Genomic DNA, 19,960 nt, shown 5'->3' with positions numbered 1-19,960 from the left:
ATTTTCCATGTTTCTACCTACAGCCTAAATGGCAACAAAGTTCAAGTGGCTCATAATTAATGCATTTCAACCTAAAACACACAGCTGCCTAAGCACAACACAAATCTGGTACTGAATTTTTACACAGCAATTGTCAAAGATTAAGAATTGGATGATGTCACTAACATCTCTTTTAATTTATTTTTAGTGTTACTCAAAGGCTGTCAAAACGTTCATTCCTTCCCCCCAGCCATCAATCAATTCAGCAAATAATTCTGTTATTGGATAAAATGAGGGATGTCTGAAAAACTTTCAGATGTGACATAGAGCAGTACTGTAGGAAAAGAAAAGGACGATGTGCTAAGTCTTGATGTTACGTGCCTCTTCACCACCACTCTAATGTTGCTTCTTTATCATCACATTACAAACACCTCCTTAACAACCCACTGTTACAACAGTTCACAAGATGTTATTTATTACATACGTCAGCGTTATGCAATGTACACAAAGTTCATTAACTTTTATGCTTTAACTCAAACACCAAGATTTAAACTTTTATTTCATACTTTGTTATAGTACTTTACCATAAGAAATATTAGATCTGACTTTTGACTGCATCAACTCTTCCCCAAAGAGCAGACATTAAGAAATTAAAGAGCTTAAAAAATTCATAATAAATATAAAACACCAACAAATTCTGAAAAATTTTCAAAACATTTCAGCTTTAAATATGTCATATATGAATTCTTGCAAAGGATACAACTACTCCTTCTTGATGACAGACACAAAAATAAAATTCCCTTTCCTCCTCCAAAATACTCATCATCTAAGGAAAAATTTGTAGGCAATTTCCTTCAAATTTCAGGTAATATATTACATCACTTTAAGTTAATTAGTACTTCAGAAGTTATTTCCATGAAAAAAACACCATATCTAATATTAAACCCTACCGTCAAATTGATCTTCTCCCTCTGTCATCAGTTCATCATCAGAACAAATGCTCAAAACATTCACCAACATTTCTGTTACTGTACGTGAAAAAAACAAACTTCAATTAATTGCCTCAAGAATTTTAAATATTTCCAAGCACACAAGATGAAACCAGTCACCAGCAACTGTAGTGAATGAGCTTCCCACATGATAAACTCTTCTCTGCAATCTGGTCTCTAAAACATATGCTGTCATAGAATTTAAAAAGCTCATAGAAATAAGCAGTCAAAAACCACACCACCTATCAAAGACATGGCATGGCTTTCTTTCCTATCTCACAAGGAATTATTTCAGATATGAATGATCTTCTTGTACATTAGTATTTTTTTTACATCATGGCAAGTCCATTTCAATTCAATTTTATGCAAAATTTACTGATATGTGAAAATATTGAGACTGCTCAAATTCACATAAAAAAGTGAAAGCTATTCCATTCCTGGCACCTGCAGGCACCAAGCAGAAGCACCGAAGCAGAAAAATATTATGATAAAAATACGATGTAAACTGCTTGTCAGTGTTTAAGGGGAGTTTGAAAAGACACAGTGGATACTCAAACTTGTCTCAATTTTGCTGTTTCTGGGAACCTCATTATTCTACCACAAAGCCTTTCACATATATATCAGGCTTTTCTTTAAAATGGTCGAGCTTCTCCCACCTTCGGAAGCACTTAGAAACCCATTCCAGAAGTTCAATCAGATGTTCAAAAACTTCGTAGTCTCCTGCCTACATCTGTTCATGACTAATTCATATAACCCTTGTGTTATCTGCTATGCTATTCTTCTCTGTTCTTGGTCAAGAGTTACTCTCTACTTTGCTGAAGAAGTAAAATGAATAATTCTGACTTTAACTGTGTAGACCAACAATATTGACAACATGTCCTTCACTGGAAGTTGAAGTATGAGCATACCCAAAGGCCAAGACAAATTACAAGGTACATTACTTCAGCAGTCTTAGGCATAACAGACTCATTATCAGCATTGTAGAGAAGTAAAATAAACAACATGAACATTTTTAATAGCAAAGGGTTATTTAATGCGTCATCAGGTAAGACAAGGAGAAACAAAAATCTCCTTCTAAATGTCCTTGGTTTAAAAACAATAAAGAAGTGCTGAATGGACTTCCTAAAGACAATAATAATCAAATATAGAATCCTAGGTCTGTATGACCATAAATACATAAATATCTAGAGTATTTTTCCAGGAAATGTAGAGAGCTTTCCAGATCTCCTTCATGAAAAGAGCAGTTCCTATCACAGAAGCATTTTAAATAGACCCCAATAGCCTCTAACCTCATTGCTTACTAACTGGAGACTACTTGGAGTTCTACTATCCTAGATTTAAAGTTATTAACTCTAGAGGGGAAAAAAAGGACCTGTGCTAAATTATCTTTTCAAGAAAAAATATAGCAGAAATAAGTTATTTTAATGAAGGTCAATCTGTTATAACTACCTAATAAAGTTGAAATTTTACAGGAACATCTCAACATAGTTTACATCTATAGCCATACAAGATTATTAATTATATATGACCTAGCCTTTTGTAGAATAAGAACAGTTTTCATGTCAACTTTATTTGATGCCCAAAAGTAATTCTTAACAATGCAGGTAAATATCTCCTTAGTGGAAATTATAGTTTCTATTAAGACCTTTGCTTCATTAGATCCAGTTTAACTACTTGCATTGAAACAGGTGAAGAAAACAACCAGAACTGTGCAGCAAGTTGTACACGACATATCTTCACATGCCAAACAAAACCCCTGAAATCAGTCTAAAAACGTCACCAAATCTCTCTAAATAAGCATCCAAGTATTCCAACCAATAAAGACAAACACAGATAGAAATTTTCACAAAAATAATGAATTAATTAAAAAAACCCAAACAACCCAACCAAACAAAAAACCTTCCTGACAACAGAGAAATTGGAAAGAAATTCATTGGTGTGTGATTCTTGCCTACCTTTTTCTCCAACAAATGGCAAGGACCATGTAAAAACATCCATAAAATTTGGTAGCCAGTAAGGATGAGGAGAACAATTGAATTGACGAATATTCATCACATTGTTTTCATATTTTAAAACAGCAGCTAAAATAAAATTCAGACATTTTGGAAAGAATGTTTAAAACTTATGAAGTACTACAAATGTAAAGTCACAGGTTTGTTTTACTTCTATTTTGTATTACAGACAAAGTAATCCCAGAGATAACTATGCTTTCTTTTGCAATATTTAAATGATAGATATCTAATGGAGAACTTTAGACTGTATTTTATTCCAAGCATCACAGTTTAATGTACCCTTACATGTCAGATTGTGCCTCTACTATCCTATTAAAAGTACATAATGAGCAATAATTTCAAAAGTTCCTGGAAAGGTATGATTTCAGCAACTTTAACAAAATGTGAACTCAGAATAGCAGCATATCCAGATTCAGGTACTACACTTGCTGTGTGTCTCCTATATTATAAGCCTGCATTCTGAGTCCCTGTTGTAGAGCGTAATTCAGAAATTAATTTGTAAATTCGAAATTCAGAAAATCAAAGAGAAGAGGAAACACAGAGAAACACAGCATAAACAAACAAACAAACAAACAACCAGAAGCATCCTAAGGCTAAATAAGTCTTGGTTGTACTCTTCCCTACTTAAGTTTGCATTACACTGGGAATAGGTGATGGGAAAAAGGATTCTTAAAAATATCTACAGAGATGGCAGAAAACCAGAAAGCCAGCACTGCTACTTCTCCTTTTCTTTACTCCTTTACCTTTGATACAAGTAACAGCAGCTCATCTTACTCTCTAGACAGTTAATCATCCTACATAAGTGGTTTGAGCTAGGTAGATAAGGGTTTCAGAAGCAGAAAGGAGAAAATGCAATGTACTGCATAGGCAAGAGGTGTTGGATTCAAATTAATGCTATTTGTGCTGGAAAGCACCCAGGCAAATTTTTAGCATCTCCAGCTAAGAGGACTCAAACAGTTTGGGCAGTACTCTAGATGTGTACTCATCGGGGCAGACTAGAGAGGGAGAACATTCCTTGACCTGCTGTCTGCACTCGTTTTAACTGCTCCACAATAACACTGGCCTTCTTGGCCGCAAGGGCACACCAAAAGGTGGCTTTAATCTGCTGCCCACCAGAACACATAGCTTCTTCTCTGCAGAGCTCCTTTCCAGCATACACATACTGATCCAGGCGGTTATTCCTCCCCAGATGCAGTACCCTACACTTGCCCTTGTTGAACCACATTAGGTTCCTCTCCACCCAACTCTCAATGGTCTCAGTGAAGGCAGTACAGCCTTCTGGTGTGTTAGTCACTTCTTGCAGCTCTGCATCATCAGCAAACTTGCTGAGGGTGCACTCTATCCCTTCATCCAGGCCACTGATGAGTATGTCACACATTCTTCTTCACCACATAACTTTTATTCAGGATTTTTTGGTCTTTTACTAACTGGCAGAAAAATTTTGATATTGGATTGCTTCTTTAGTAAGACATTTTAACAGCACATTTTCATTTTATGATTGCATAGTTATTAATTACAAGTTCTTACCTTTATTATTGTAGACATCCAGGTAATTAGGTGCTGAAAAAATTGTTATTAATGATGGAAACCCTGTAGTTTGACTTTTCCTGTACATTCTATAACTGTAAAATCAAACAGATTATTTTACATCTTACAGGAATAAGCAATTATCTTTCATTTCACATTGTGAATTATTTCTCAAAGGGACATACTTACCCTGCATCTTGTGCTTCGTGTGCTCTAATGATTGACAACAAATTATTATTTTGCAAAAATTCACAAACTGCTGGATAGCTGTGAAATGAAAACAATCGTGAGTAAAATAAATCCTCTAAAGATATGTGGGAAGACTTAGTATTAAAATATTAAGTAGATTCTAGCATACTCTCACCTATAAAAGTATGAGCATCCTCTGACTGTATTGTGACTGAAGTGCTCTGGTGAACTTTCATTTCCAAAATCTTCTGAAGGATCTGACCACAGTAAGTCACACATTGGTCCAAATGCTGGAGGTTCTTTGAATCTATCTAACTGTTTGAGAAAAAAGCAAAGCACAAAAATACTCTGAATATTAAATCTGTAAGTTTTATACATTTTTTAGGCTACATATCCATCAATACCAAGCATTTACAGAATGAAATCCAACCATATCATAGATAAATAGCTTTTTATATTTGTTCTCTCCTTGTCATGAAATAAAGCAGAGGCATGCCAAAAGAACCCAACCTGTTAAGAGCAATAAGGTTTATTAGTTGTAAGAAGAAGTGAGATAAATTCCAGACTGATGGATATGCATAATATAAAGTCAAGTTACAGGCAAGGAACAAGATGGTCCTTTTTCATGCACATGCCGCATCTACCAATCTGGAGACACTACCAGGAATTAGCCAGGAAGAGAAACAGTACAGAAAACAGGAATGATAAAAGAAAAGCATGAATAATTAGCACTGACTATAACAAACTAAATACGTCATCCAAAAAAATCCAACCCCCAAACCAAATCCCTGAAGCAGTCATCTCCGTAATGGATCATTCAACAATGAAGAGATGACTAGCTCAGCCATCCTGGTCTTCTCTCATACAGACTCTATTTCTCAACTACAGCCCTGGTGCAATGGGCCATGTACATTCTGGAGGGTCTTTTTTGTTTGCTTTTTTTTCTTTTTTCTAGCTGCTTCTTAAAAGATTTTCACTTAGAAACACTTGTTTTAGCAGCCTATACCATTGCTGGTAACCACAGTGAAAAGGGCCAGTGATAAGGTCAGTATCATTTGTTAACATAAAAGGAAAATACCCTGTTTAAGTAATAACATTCAACGAATCTCTGATGCCCCAGAAATGAAATCAGTTTTCCCAGATTCAATGTAAAGTTTATTTGATCTTTATGTAGCTGGAGTTTGTTCACAAGATGATTTTATCCAAGAAATGTAGGAACGGTTCTTTGATGGACAGTGCATTTATCTCACTTTACCTCCCATACCAAAGAAGATGACTTTGATGGTACTAGAGAACACTTAACTCTTCATGACAGGTTCGAAGGGAGGTTTGGTGAGCACCTGGTGAATTTGAGTCTAACGGTCCATAGGAATCCATTCAAATATGGAACCAGCAGTAGTGCCAAGCTCTCTCATGCCCTGGAAAATCAGAGCTCCCGAGGCTGCCACCTGTAACATAAGTGGAAAGGTCCAGATCTTTACAAACTCCTGCCAGATAATGGCAAGGCAGGTATTAACTGAAGTTGTTGTTGGAATTTATTCAATATTAAAAATCCAGTGGTTTAACGTTTCCCACACTGGATGATAAACCCAGCATTGTATATTCCTTTGAGATTGAAGAAATCAGTCCATCAACATCTGCAAGTACCTGAATTTCTGTAGATTAAACCATCAAGTTTCTAAACCTCCAGCAAAAAAAATTGGGTCTAGAAAGTAACAGAAGCATTCAAATAAGGAAGTTTCATTGTTTCTTGATCGATGTTTCCTGCAACATAGAAGGCTGAAAGTCTAGAAAGCATTTCTAAGAAATTTTTTCTTGAGATAGATAGTGTTCAAGAATTTTTCTTATGACTTTGGCCACATGGTTAGAAGAAGACATTATAAATGAAAAGGTTTTGCTGCTGCAAGCAACGCAATTCTTCCAAGCTTGTTTCTCATAGCATTTGGAACAATAATGTAGATATTTCTTGAAGGAAGTCAGCTTTTAAAAAAATTAATATACTTACATGCACATCAAATCAGTTTATACTTCACTAGACAATCTACCAAGTGGCATATTTCTCAAGACATTTCAGAATTTAAGAAAATGTCACTTCTACTCAACCCAGATTGTACATATCAAATCAGTAAAATGAGCTTAAAGGTTTCTCTAAGTAGTGACAGCAATAAAAATTAATAAAGGACAAGTCAACTCAAAACAAGCATTAATGAATAACCATTTCCAAGCACGCTGTGACCATGACAAAGCAGAATCTCAATACAAATTAGGTTAATGTATTTCTAAGCAAGATTAAAGTAACTGAGAATTGAGACAATTTTTTTCAAGAATAAGAATCACTATGTCTGGTGTTAAAAGAGAAATGGGTATCGTATTTTCTAATGGACCACAAGATATTTAAATCTAATTAATTTCCAGGTACTGAGAAGTCAGGGCTGCTGCACTGAGGTGTACCACACCTCCATACAGATGAGAAAACTGAGGAATAGCAAAACCTTGGGGGTAGATTAAGGTACAGCAAATTAAAACTACTATATCTCTGAAACAAAAGACCTTCACGAAAGTTTCATATACTTGAAGACACAGACATCAATTTTAATTAACCTGTCCTAATTTTCTGAGAACTATTGTGTAGTAATATTCTAAAAACCACATGAAGGTCAGAGAAGTGCAGCAGTCAGATATTACTAAAGAAAAGGAAATTTCAGCATATCACAGAGAGAAAGTAAGGGATTATAAAGAGATTTCTTGGAGAGCCCCATACATTTCAAGGCTCTTTACTGATCAAGCCTACGTGTCACTGACAACTCAACAGAAGAGTGATCATCCACCGTAAATCAGGAAAAAAATGTATATCTCTCTGCCTCTCTTCTTTAAGAGACAGTTCAATTTTATGCAAACATTTCCATATCAATCACTAGGCATAGAATCAAGATTCCTAAAATACTGTTTCAGCAGAAGGCTTGGCAGTATAAATCAACAAAGCAGCATCTATAAATTGATGGTCACGTGTCTGAAAGAGACACTCTACCAACACAACCGAAACATCAGGGTGAATGAACTTCACAGGACAAAAATCAGAGTATTACAAGTTTCACAAACTTGCAATTTCCCAGAAATAAGAAGCACTTGCAGCAATCTTGATAGTTAGGCTTTACTGTCACGGCTACTATGACATCTGTCCTCTACCAGAAATGAGTATGCCAAAAAAATAATTATTTAGTTCACGTAGTTAAATAACTTTCCTGAAAGTCAGTAACACAGACAGAAGTTCATCCAGAAAAAAACTGCATCTACATAGAATTTTTTTTTATTTCTGAGTAATGACTAAACTGCTTTAAGCTGTGATTTCCCTTCATGTGCTGGATGCTGCTGCTGACCGATTTGCAGAAGAGAACTGTCTCCTTATAAGAACTTCTGCTAATAAACCAGAAGGCTCGCAATAGTATACAGTTGTCTTGATGTTTACAGAAGTTGCTTCACACACCACATTTGTATCACAAGTGTACGGTATTCTCCTAGATAGAAGAAGAGGATTTTACACCACCTATTTAATTTAAATACGTGTACAATATCAGTGTATGCCAAGCACTAATGCAACTATCAAAGCCGCTGCCAACCCATGAAGACTGAATAAAGTTACCACATGATTATTCAAAAAACAAAAAAGGCAACATTTCTAACAACACTGTCTTATATTTATAAATGTGCTTTTCATCAGCAGCCATATCCAATGCAGATTTTCACATATGTATATAAACACACGAGCTTATAACTCATCCTAATGTAGCCTTGAGCATTATAAAAGCAAATGTAAAGACCAACTAACAGAATTACTTTTTAATTAAATTCACTTGACACTTTGAAACCTGATTAGCTCTAAGACTGAGACTAAAAGAAAAATAAATTGCAATCCCTTATAACAGACTGTTTTTGCACACAGTTTCCTTCATGCTACTTTCCAGAAAGCTCTGACAATCTTTCTTTGCATCTGTGATGCAGGAAGAGCTAAGGCCTCATCAGAACAGCACAGTTTACTAGCCTTTCCTTATCACTTCTCTCTCTCTTTCTCTTAACATACAGACATCTGCATGTTAAGACTGCCTTGAAAAATGCAAAATATCTCAATACAATTTCCCATTTCTACCACAGAACTTGTATATATGCTTCATATCTATTTCTACCATTTTATTCTTCTCTCTCATCATTCTCCTTGACTGCAATATTCAAAGTGAAATACAATGACATTCTCAGCCTCCAAAATGGTCCAATTCAGTAACAAAAAACCTACAAAAAACAAATGATTTAAAAGTGAGATAAACTGGACAGCAGCCTCTAATTCTGAGGAGAGGGAGAAGTAAAAATGGAGTGCAACCAGCAGAGACAATTCTAAGAAACAATATACAAGAAAAGACGATACAAAAAAGAAGGGGGCTATCAATATTTACAAATATTAGTACGAAGCAAAATTAGGAACATAGTTTTTCCATACCTCTGATATTTTGATATTTTTTGAAATAAGCTCCAACATACCATTGTTCCATATGTTTACAAACTTATTTTTTTCTCCTGTCTCACCTGTAATAATCCCAAAGTTTTCGTAGAAGCAACTATTTCTATTCTATGCTGCTATGAGCTGTTTTTCAGCTGTCACTAATCAGGACAGGAAAACAGGTATGATTTCCAAACACATCAAGCAAAATACAAACGGTGCATTCATACCTCTGACTGAAGGAAGAAAGAGGAAAGCCAGAACACTGGTTCAAAATTACAAGTTTCTGTAACACTCAGATTCTGTTTTGTCTTTCAGCTTTTGAAAATTCCAATGGGGTAACAACCCCCCCTAATGCCACAGCAGCATTGCTATTCGTACGCTCTAAGTAGAAGTAATAACAGCCAAGATGCCCAGCTGCACTGATAAAATTGGCTACAATTAAACAATTTCTAAGAAAATAACTGCGGCACCAATCTATACCTGTCATTTCAACTTCAAAAATTGTGCTTCATGTCCCATTAAGTCTACAATAAGGCTGCTACCAACCACTGGAAACTTACACTTTCATTCAGCAATCTGAAACCTTCTTCCAAACTTATACGCTTCTGAATCCTTTCAGAAGAGATTTATAACTATTTCCACGTATTCTGAAAATACTGCAACAATTTCAGTTTTTAACTTCCACAATTGGTTAATGGGAGCACTTCTTCCTTAAGATCTGTAACTCAATTTGTAGGTAAAGTCTTCTAGGAGGCCCATCAAATTGTTTATAATTATTTCATTTTAATCTAAGTTCATTATGAATATAAAACTTAATCTTAACAGTTGCCATAAAACTCAATCAATTCTATATCAAGTGTAGCTATTAGATTTCCTGCTAGAAAATACTATCAGAGTTTCAACTCCATTTTTTCTTTAATCATAGCCTCCATTTCTTGTACAAAATTCCTATAATGAAGTAAAAGAACTATAAATTCCTATCAACAGGATGAATCATTACAAGTAACAGAATGTTGAGTATTGTAATCTGGAAACACATTTCAAAGGGTTCGCAGCTCTAAAATCCACTTCTGTAACCAAAATGCAATCAAACAGCCTCATTTTTCTCTGTATTTTCACAAATTGCAAAATATATAAAAAATAGAATTTCCTTTATTACATTGTAAAAGAAATTCCAACAGGAGGGGAAAAAAAATCTTCTTATATAAATGCACTAGTTACCAAAGCCACTGTACTAGGGATATTACTCTAAATATCTAAAAACTGCAGGTTATCCACAAATGTTCTAAAACTGACATCACTACCACAAAAAAAAAAAATACCCCAGTAAATTATTGTTTTCTCTTTTTTGCATCTTTAATGAAGAAGGTATAATTTTCTTATTTCTTGTAGTTTAGAGAAAAAGTACAGGAATGACTGCTGAGCCATGACAGATACTATAGCCTTCCATGACCAAGAAGTACTGGTGTATTTTGGCAAAGGCTCTCAACAATACAAGTGATAACAATTCCCAAGCAGATAAGCCTTTATAGAAGGAACGTACACCTTAAGTTACATAAGATTCACTTGTCCAAAAAACTCTTCATAACAGAGAAAAAAAATATATGTTTTTGGTCCCTTCAGAAGCTTCTGTTTCCAGAAGAACTTACTTGGTATAACCAGTTCCTCCAAGGATTTCAGATACCAGAAAAGACACGACTACACGTATACAAGGAATTCTGGAAAACCACACAAAATGCACTCCAGCAGTTGATTCAATGCAAGGGAACACTCTTTCCTCCCATCTCTCATCTCCTTTCTGTTGCCCCCCCCCCAGTGAGACACTACCTGGAATGACCTAGGGAAGGCAGTAATTCTGCTCAATTCATTATTTCTAGTCTTCAAACAACTGGCTATCTTTTTTTTAAATTTCCTATTGAATAACTCAAACGTTGAAAATAAGACCTAGCAATAAAACAGCATTCATCCCAGGCTGTTTGCCAGTATTTCAAAACCTGAATAATCAGGACTCTTTCTTGGCAGAAGAGCCATGTCCTGTAGTCAGGATGTCAGCTGAATTAACTAAAATAAGTCAAAAAAGAGTATGCAAGAAGGAAAGCAACTGTGTTTGAAATTCTCAGATACAATCTTGACCTGACAGCAGCACTCTACACAAGCTGAAACAAATGTATTAGAAAAAAGACATCTTATGTCATCACAACCGTGTTCCCTTTAAATTGCACACTATTAACCACTGAGTGTTTCAATTATTCAGTTTTTAAAAATTTTCAGTCCCGTCACTGATACAGTCAGCACTTTTCCCACAGTGGGAAGCATTCTATAGCTGTTAAGCAAATACCTTCCATATCTGTCATTTTAAATAGCAACCCAACTTTGTAGTAAACATAGTTTCATACTTTTTCAAAACAGAAAAAAAATCCACATGCTCAAGAGAGTAAAAATAATTTTTTTGAAGAAATATAAGAACTGAAATATGCAATTTGATTTACCAAATGATTTCAAGACTGCAATTAATTTCTATCCCTGAAAGCCACAAGAATTTCAGTTCTTATCTAGTAAAAATTAAAAGCTCTATTTAGATTAGATATGAAGCTCTTACATGTAGTACACGTCTTAGAAAAGAAACTTCGTGGAGTTTTTGAGAAGTTTTTGTGTGGTCTGCAACAGTCCCAGCTGTCCCCACTGAGACGTACAATGAAAAATGCACTAGCTGGGCCAAGCAGGAGCACACATAAAAGCCCTTGGTCTCAATTTCAGATCTTGATTTACACTTCCATAATGGACAAGAACAGAAAATAAAGTGACAACTTCACAAACATAAATTTGTTTATCATCACACAAATACCTGTACTTCCACTTAGTTTCAAATACACAAAATACTCACTCTCCTAATGTCATCTAGTGTATTAATTTCTGGTGAAAGTCCACCATGAACACAAAGAAACTGTTGATTTAAGAGAGCAGCAAGAGGGAGGCAATCAAAAGCTTCCATGCAAGCATCATAGACTCTTTCAGAGTATTTTATTTTACCTGCAAGAAAGAAAACACAAATTAAGAATTTTGTGTTCCACAGAGAGTGCAGTCTAGTGGATCATAAATGTAAGAGTGAAACTGACAAATTATATACTCAAAATAAATACTGTTGAGTTTAAATGAACATTTCCAAACACTACAATAGCAAGAACATTTTTAAGAAATTCTCTTCCAGAACTAACAACTGTTTTCCACTTATTATGGTGGTTTTTTTTTAAAGTGTGGAGAAAGTATTTTTATTTAAAATAAATAAATAAACATCACAGAACTATGGGAACTGCTCCAGAAGTAATGCCTTCTATTTTATTATGTTGATTCATGACACTGAAGGCAGATGTTATGAGGACAGCAGAGGGTGAACCTCCTACCAATATTCTGTTACACTACACTGTGATGTGACTTAGCAGCAGATGCGCAGCCTGAAAAAGCAATGTCAAACATGGAAGTGCATTTGACACAAAGGTAACTGAATCCCTCCATGTGGAAAAAATGACACCCACTGACATCCATCAATGCAGAACATTTATGGAGACACCAAACAGTGGATGTGAGCGCAGTGAGGCAGCGGTGGAGCATTTCAGCAGTGGTTACAGTGGGCCGCCTCCACTGATGCAGATGTTTACAAGTGCAGCATGCAGGTCATCTTCATTGCTGGCAAAAACGCACAGCTAATGGAGATGAATGTGTTGAAAAACAATGTCTTGTACCTGGGAATTTGCTCTATCAAACAGTGTTACTGTGCTCTTTGTATCTGTTGTAGTTCCCATGGAAATCAATAGGAGGCATTACCTTCAGAGTGATCAACATATTTTGTGCTATACAAATATATAACATACCTTAAAAAGTACTGAGAAGTTTCTGACTTCTCATTTACAGTGAAATGCTAAGAAGTGACTATACATTATATCACATAACTTCTATCTTTGTTGAAGACAGTTTTATCAGAGTAAACATTCCATTTATTAGTGCATCAATACTAATATGGACTTTCAAAAGTAGGAGCAGCTTGTGTCACCACGAGTTACCTTAGTAATATAGTTAAAATCAATACCCAAATGGAAATTACTCAGCAGCAGAGTATTTTCTTGCTAGCTTCACAACTCTTGATTACAGCCAAGAAACCAAAATAACTTTCTTCTCTCCAGTATTTATGCGTTAAAGTTTACTCCATAACATATCTTTACAAACAACAGCCTTCTACATACTTTAACTCCACTGCCACACTTAACAGCAAGCAGTTTTACAGAAGTTAGCTGGGTTTCCAAAAGTTTGCAGGACTTTCATTATACTAACAAACATCTCTCAAGCAAAATGAGAGACTGGAAATCATTAGGTGGAAAGTAAACTAATGTTATGTCCTTAGGCAATACTTACATTCTTGTTTAAAGGTAAAATACTCTGTTAGGTGTCTGCATTCATGGTTGCCTCTCAAAAGAAATAACGTGCTTGGATAGAGAATTTTCAGGACCCATAAATACAGCACACACTGTTGGAAAACAAAGACATTCAATAAATTATACTTTAAAACCTGTTACTACTTAGGCACTTTGAGTAAGAATGCCAACAGCTTCAAATATAAGAACAGCTCAATATGCCATTACATAAATACAACGCTACTTCTCCCGACCCAATACAACAGTTCTGGACCAGAGCAATGCAACTTGTTCAGTTTAGTCTAGGCAAAGCATGTCTCAGTGCACAGAATCTGACTTCATACGGAAAGCAGACATATGCTAATGGAAATAAATGATATACAAAATCCATGAAAAATCTGTTTAATTTAAAGACATCTTGTATTTTTTAGTGCTTTTTACACCAAGAATTGTCAGAATTTACCATTTCTGCCCCCCAAAAAAGGAAACGCTGCTTGTTTATTCATTGTTCAAGCAGCAAATTTAAGGCAGTAGAGTAAATTTTCATACATGATCGTTACTGCAACATCAGTAGCAAACACTGTCAGGGCAGAGCTGCAGAACATGCACAGTTTTTGAAACTTAGAGCCTGTTACCATCCAGCACTCCTGAATACCCAAAGTGTATTTCTTAAGCTTCAAATATAATTTTTGTATTTTTAACTGAGCACAGAACAAGTTAAATCCCAGTAGTTCTGGACCACCTTGAAGTCATCTGCAAGTCACTACTATTTTTTTCCAATCAATATAGGAACCCTGAAGCTATCATTCTTCAAAGTTACTTTGCATAGTACGATAAGTACATGAAGGAAGAAGGAAAACAAAGAAAACATACATTGAAAAAAAAAAAACACCAAGGACTTTCATTGAGAAGTTCAACTAAACTCATTATTGGTTTTTCATCTTAGCAAAAATATACAAATTAATCATTTTTCTATGGTTTTGTAACTGCAAAATATCTTGAGGTCCTGCAAGGTCCCCAAGACTCTTTAAAACTACTTCCCAGCAGAGTACATTCAATTTGTGACAAAACTGCTAATCATCAGATAAATACGTGAATTCATTTGGCAAATTCTGTAATTGTGAAATATTTCAGCTTATTCAGTTTGTATGAAAAACTTATAGACACTGGCAATCTTAAAGATTTGCAACAGACAAGTGTAAAAGCAGTGCTTTTCTGCCAATAAACAAGTACTAAACAAAACTGCTGGGATTTTAAGCATGGCATCTATTAAGTCAAAAAGAACATTTATTGTATTGATCCTATGCCAACATATACATTTTTTTATTATTATATACAAACTAGTTGTCTATGTCCTATTACTTTCAGTATAGAAAAGAGGAACTTGTGTATACTTATGGGAAGAACTCCATCTTGATCCCAGTATCTGCTTTATACAAATATAGTACAGCATGTAGTGAATGTTCCCATTAGAAAAGATGGCATTTGTTTAATTGAAAATGGTTTACTACTGAAGTATGAATGCAATTAAAAATGTTTTAGGACAGACCGATTAAAGAATTTATTAGAGAAAAATCAATTTTCACTCTTTGTGCTTTTAAAGATCTTACCTTCACTGTTCTGTGAACAGACAATTTTATCAAAACTATGTTATGTTTCCAGTCACTAAGAGAAACTCTGAAGTAACCATATATGAAAACTCCCAAATTCCACCTGAAGGTTAAGACACATTTCCTAAATATTAAAGATTAGCAAGCAAAAATTTATCTAGATTTTTTAATTTAATTTTTAAGGAAAATGTTGGAAGCAAAGGGCTAAATTTATTATTTTAACACACTATTTTTTCCTTTCTCAGGGAAAGGTGGGCACAAAGCACAGCCCCACCGCCATGTACTTACAGCATTTCAACTTCATTCAGAAAATGTGCCACATACTTTACTGCTGTTCCTACAGCCACTTTGAGCAAAAAAAGACACAGATTACCTCAATGAAGAGAAGCATATTAAAAATCCTGGAGTGGTTTTCAAGAGTATATTTAGCATATCTTCACATGTTCCACAACTGTATTTAGCATTCCAAATATTATATTAAAAAATAAATTATAATAATATAAAATAAAACAAATGAACCTGTTCCAATCAAAATATTCAAGCACATCCATTGTCCACAAGGTTTACTTAAGTGTAATGCTTGAAAAGTTGTTTTGCTGCTACAGTTCATCGTTGCTATGTAGAAGTCCTTGAAAAGAACAATTAAATTCTTTGTAGTCACCAAGAATAGGCCACAAAGACCAAATGAATATACAGCACATTTACATTGCAATTCTTCCTTACAAATGACTTTCTGAGGCAATCATTCTTGCTGCATCTCCTGTTTGTCTGCTGTCCCTGAAAATTCCTTAGTGCATGTCATTCACAGTACATACACATGCCCACACATACATTATTAGAAGAGTGTAATTTTAATACAAAACCTCATACACCAAACATTGAAAAATGCTATTTCAGATGGCATGCTACTCTATTAGATTTGGCATCTATGAAGAGATCCCCAGCTGGCTCAAGAAGAGTAGTTAATTGAAAAATCATACATCTGGAACATTGATATGAATCTGCAAATATCTCTGATGTGTAACACGTCTCATAGACATGCTGAAAATTAAAAAATTATTTGAATTCAAAATACCTGAAAAAATAATGGCAGATATACACACGTCATCCTTTGGGAATATCTGTAATCACCCTCAGAATTTTAGCAAAGAAAAATAATAATAATAATTCAATAACATTATATATATAAAGGAGTCTTCTTTGTAGAGATAAATATTTTAACACACTGAGAGAAGGACCTCTCAGACACGACTTTTGGTCTCCAAAAACTTATAAATGCACCTTAATGCATATTCCCAGAGAAGCAACATTATACATAATAAAACTACAGAATTCAACTGTCATAAAACCCAACTGCAGAAAGAGGAGGAAAAACGAGTAAGTCTGGTGATTTCAACAGGACAGTCCAAACTGCTGGTCAATATCCTCCTGTAAGTAGGCCTTTGTAATAGAAGGAAGCAGAGCAAGGATGAACACATTCACACGTTACAGCAGACCTAAAATGTCATTTGCAAATCTCCATGAAAGCGTGCTTATAGAAAAATTTAGGACAAACAGATTAATATATTCAGTTACCTCTATACTAAAATAACCTCTGTCTACATAGTCACCGAGGAAGAGGTATCTTGTGTTAGCAGGTGATCCTCCCACTTCAAACAGCTTCATTAGATCAAAGAACTGGCCATGTATATCACCACACACTGCAAGCAAAAATTTTGTTCAAATTAATTTAAAAAAATCTAACAGAAAAGTTACTAAGTTATAGTTAAGTAAACAGCCACAAAGTACTTCTAATAAAAAGACATGCATAAAAAAGAAATAACAGAAGTTTTTGAAGCTTCACCTTCTGCTGCTCACTAAGATACTGTTCTCACTACATGTAGCAATGCTCATAACAATCAGATTTGCATCTGGCAGACTGTGGAATATTTTTCAAAAATAGTTAAAACACAGAGCATTGAGGTCTTGAAGGCTGTCAGCAGCTCTTTCCTGTCTCCCCCAGCCCCTTATGTATCTTCACAGATCTGCTTTCGTATGCATTTTGAAAATGTATTGCAATGCTGCCCTGCAACAATTTGCTGTTTCCACGAGGGACTGAAAAAAGCAGGGCGAGTATGCCTTTGTTTTCTGACTATCTCACCTTTCAACATCATCATATCTTCTTTTCTACTCTTCTCCTTCAAATAACCATGTTCATTATTTCAACAGTGGATTTTTCTTGTGGTTGTAGAATATAAAACAGTACAAGATCAGTGGTCAGCACAACCTAAGGCACAAGTGCCAAAGATAACAGCTGGGAAGACTTTAAGAGCACGCAGCAATACCAGGTCATCTTGCAATTAAAAAAACAGACAAACAAACAAACAAACAAACAAAACCCAAACAACCTCAAATGGAAGAGACAACTGCTCCTAACTCCTAATTCCCACAAGAATTTCCAGTGCAATGGAACTCAGGAGTTGCTTTCCTGTTTCTGCAGGGAGGTGCTGCTGATAGCACTTGAGAGCCTATGCCTTCTATCGACACAAAATGTCACTGATCAGCAGACCAACAGTCTCTCGACTTCTTGGTGTGCATCAGTAAATTTGGGGTGGGGAAAACAAGTCCTTCTAATTTTGGAAAGAAGCATCAGATGTGGCACTTGGCATATTGTTATTTCCTTGGAGTAAAACAACTGTCACAAAGACCTACAAAACATTAGACCAAATAAAATGCATCCTCTTGTATGTCACTTCTCTGAAGATATTTACTCAAACTCTGTGAGAACATTCCTCTTTTTCAGATTCCAATATACCAGTAACACAGGGCAGCTACCCAAATGAAAGGAAAGATAAAAATCCTAAACATATGGACATTAGTTTTTGATCTAGAACTTGAAAATATTCTGAGTTCAGTCATTCAGTTATTTGTTTCCACCAGGCCAGTAGTTTAATTTTCTTTAAAATGCCAACACCCACATACTACTTCCATGTTTTCATTTGCCTGACATTAACAAATCAAAGCAAGCCGATGCCCTGAAATAAGCATCTGGAAACACTTAGTTTTCCAAGGCCCATTTAAAAGAAAGCTTTCAAGTTAAAGACCACTTGATTTGAACACACAAAAAAATAAAACCTACATTCATTATTTTAAATTATAGATATGCAATATAAAATATTTTCTATGAATCTGGATTTTTTGTAACAACAACAAAAACCAATACATTAAGGACACTAAGTCCATCTTTCTCCAGGTCAAATACAAACAGAACTAGTCCAAGTACGAAAATATCCCTAGAAACACTGCAAGTCAGTTTTGTATCACAGCAGATCACTCCCGTTACATTAACGATGGCAAAACAATCTTAGCTTCCCAGTACTACTACTCTCATAAGAACACCTTTTGCACTCAATCGTCAATTTCACCTACAGAGGAACTATAAGGTGTATTTTTCACTCAGAAAACTAGGTCACAGTATTTGCTTCAAACAACAGCAATTAGCTTCTCTTCACATATTTAGATTTCAGAATAATTCTGAGCTCACTTATCTGTTCCGGGGAAACATCTCTGCTCCCACTTACATCACAGGAATTAGAAATTCATAATTCACAAGCATTTAACTACTTTCTCTTTTGTCATTTTAACCCTGCTCACTCAGTTTTAATCCCCAGCAGGTTCAATGCCTCAGTTTTATACAGTAATGAGCAGTGTCTTTTTTCAGGCCATCTGAGTGCTGCTAAGCAAATGCTGCGTGAGATTGTTCAAAAAGATTACACAAAAATTTTATTCTAGTGATCCTTAAGAAAAACTATACTAGTGAAAAAAAAACTGAATATTTTCAAAATTTAATTATTAGTGAAATAATCTAGAAACATTACCTGTAATTGGTGCTTCAACTTCTATCATAGTTTTTTCTCTCCGTAATATTGCAGCACCCTCATTGATGATTCTAAGTGCAATTTCTTCATCCACTCGACCTTCCTTTATCAAGTGGTTCTTCAAAATGTCAACCCTGGGTTTTCCATCTGTGTCAAACACTTCTTCAGATGTCAAACGATGCGTTGGTGGAAAAGGGACAGCTAAAATTTAAAAGAAGAAACACTAGTCGCAACAATGCTATTCTAAATATATATTCCAACGGGAAGAAACAGAACTGCATCTATCACGGAACAGCTGTTAACCAAAGCAAATTTACCTTCCAGTCAACAAACTCAATGACACCAACAAAAAATGGGATAGAATAGTGCTTTCTGCATATGTATTAAAAGAATTAACACCTATACATCTGAATAGAAACTACAAAATTACTGAAAGGCACAGCAGAACATACAACATTTTAAAGAGTCAAAATTGCCTTTGTTTAGGAACATGATATTTCTCAAATACACTAGCATTCTCCGAAGGAAAAAGTATTTGGGATGCAGGAGATCCATTTAATATCCACTCAGACTTGCAAAAGGCACTTTAAAATATGGCCATCATCAAAAACTCTTCAAAACAACAACAAAAAAAAACCCACAAAGCTAGTAAAGGTAGTAAAAGGATAGAAAACTTTTTAAAGGTTTGTAAGAAAAAGGAGGTGATGGCCAGCATGCGGAAAGGAAGGTCACAAGATCACCCCCCTAGGATCTGTGCTATTTAACATATTCATAAATTACAGTGAAAAGGAGGTCACTCATAGAGGGGTGCAGTTTTCAAGAGACAACAAGTATTCTGAATAATGAAGAACTGTGCAGGTTATAATGAGCTCCAGCAGAAATACCGAATGGCTCAGCAA

General features: G+C 35.2%; 1 protein-coding gene across 10 annotated transcripts in view; it reads right to left on the bottom strand.

Moving 5' to 3' along the window:
• The window catches only part of PPP3CB (protein phosphatase 3 catalytic subunit beta), a 51,411-nt gene that overhangs the window by 18,675 nt on the left and 12,776 nt on the right, over window positions 1-19,960 (bottom strand). For all 10 annotated transcript variants that reach the window (XR_006177406.1, XR_006177407.1, XM_042863090.1 and 7 more), the window contains 9 exons: window positions 19,062-19,262; window positions 16,780-16,904; window positions 13,596-13,707; window positions 12,073-12,218; window positions 4,872-5,011; window positions 4,697-4,774; window positions 4,508-4,602; window positions 2,924-3,049; window positions 930-1,007 (listed from right to left, as the gene is read on the bottom strand). Coding sequence is in view for 8 of the 10 variants with exons in the window: in XM_042863090.1 (XP_042719024.1) it covers window positions 930-1,007; window positions 2,924-3,049; window positions 4,508-4,602; window positions 4,697-4,774; window positions 4,872-5,011; window positions 12,073-12,218; window positions 13,596-13,707; window positions 16,780-16,904; window positions 19,062-19,262 (1,101 nt within the window). In the remaining 2 variants the exon portion in view is untranslated. The remainder of the gene's footprint in view (window positions 1-929; window positions 1,008-2,923; window positions 3,050-4,507; window positions 4,603-4,696; window positions 4,775-4,871; window positions 5,012-12,072; window positions 12,219-13,595; window positions 13,708-16,779; window positions 16,905-19,061; window positions 19,263-19,960) is intronic.

Source organism: Lagopus leucura, unplaced genomic scaffold (assembly GCF_019238085.1).
Source record: "Lagopus leucura isolate 7727_CA_CO unplaced genomic scaffold, USGS_WTPT01 Super-Scaffold_739, whole genome shotgun sequence".
NCBI lineage: Eukaryota > Metazoa > Chordata > Aves > Galliformes > Phasianidae > Lagopus > Lagopus leucura.
The sequence above is the reverse complement of the archived record's forward strand: the minus strand, read 5'-3'. Positions and strand labels throughout refer to the sequence as shown.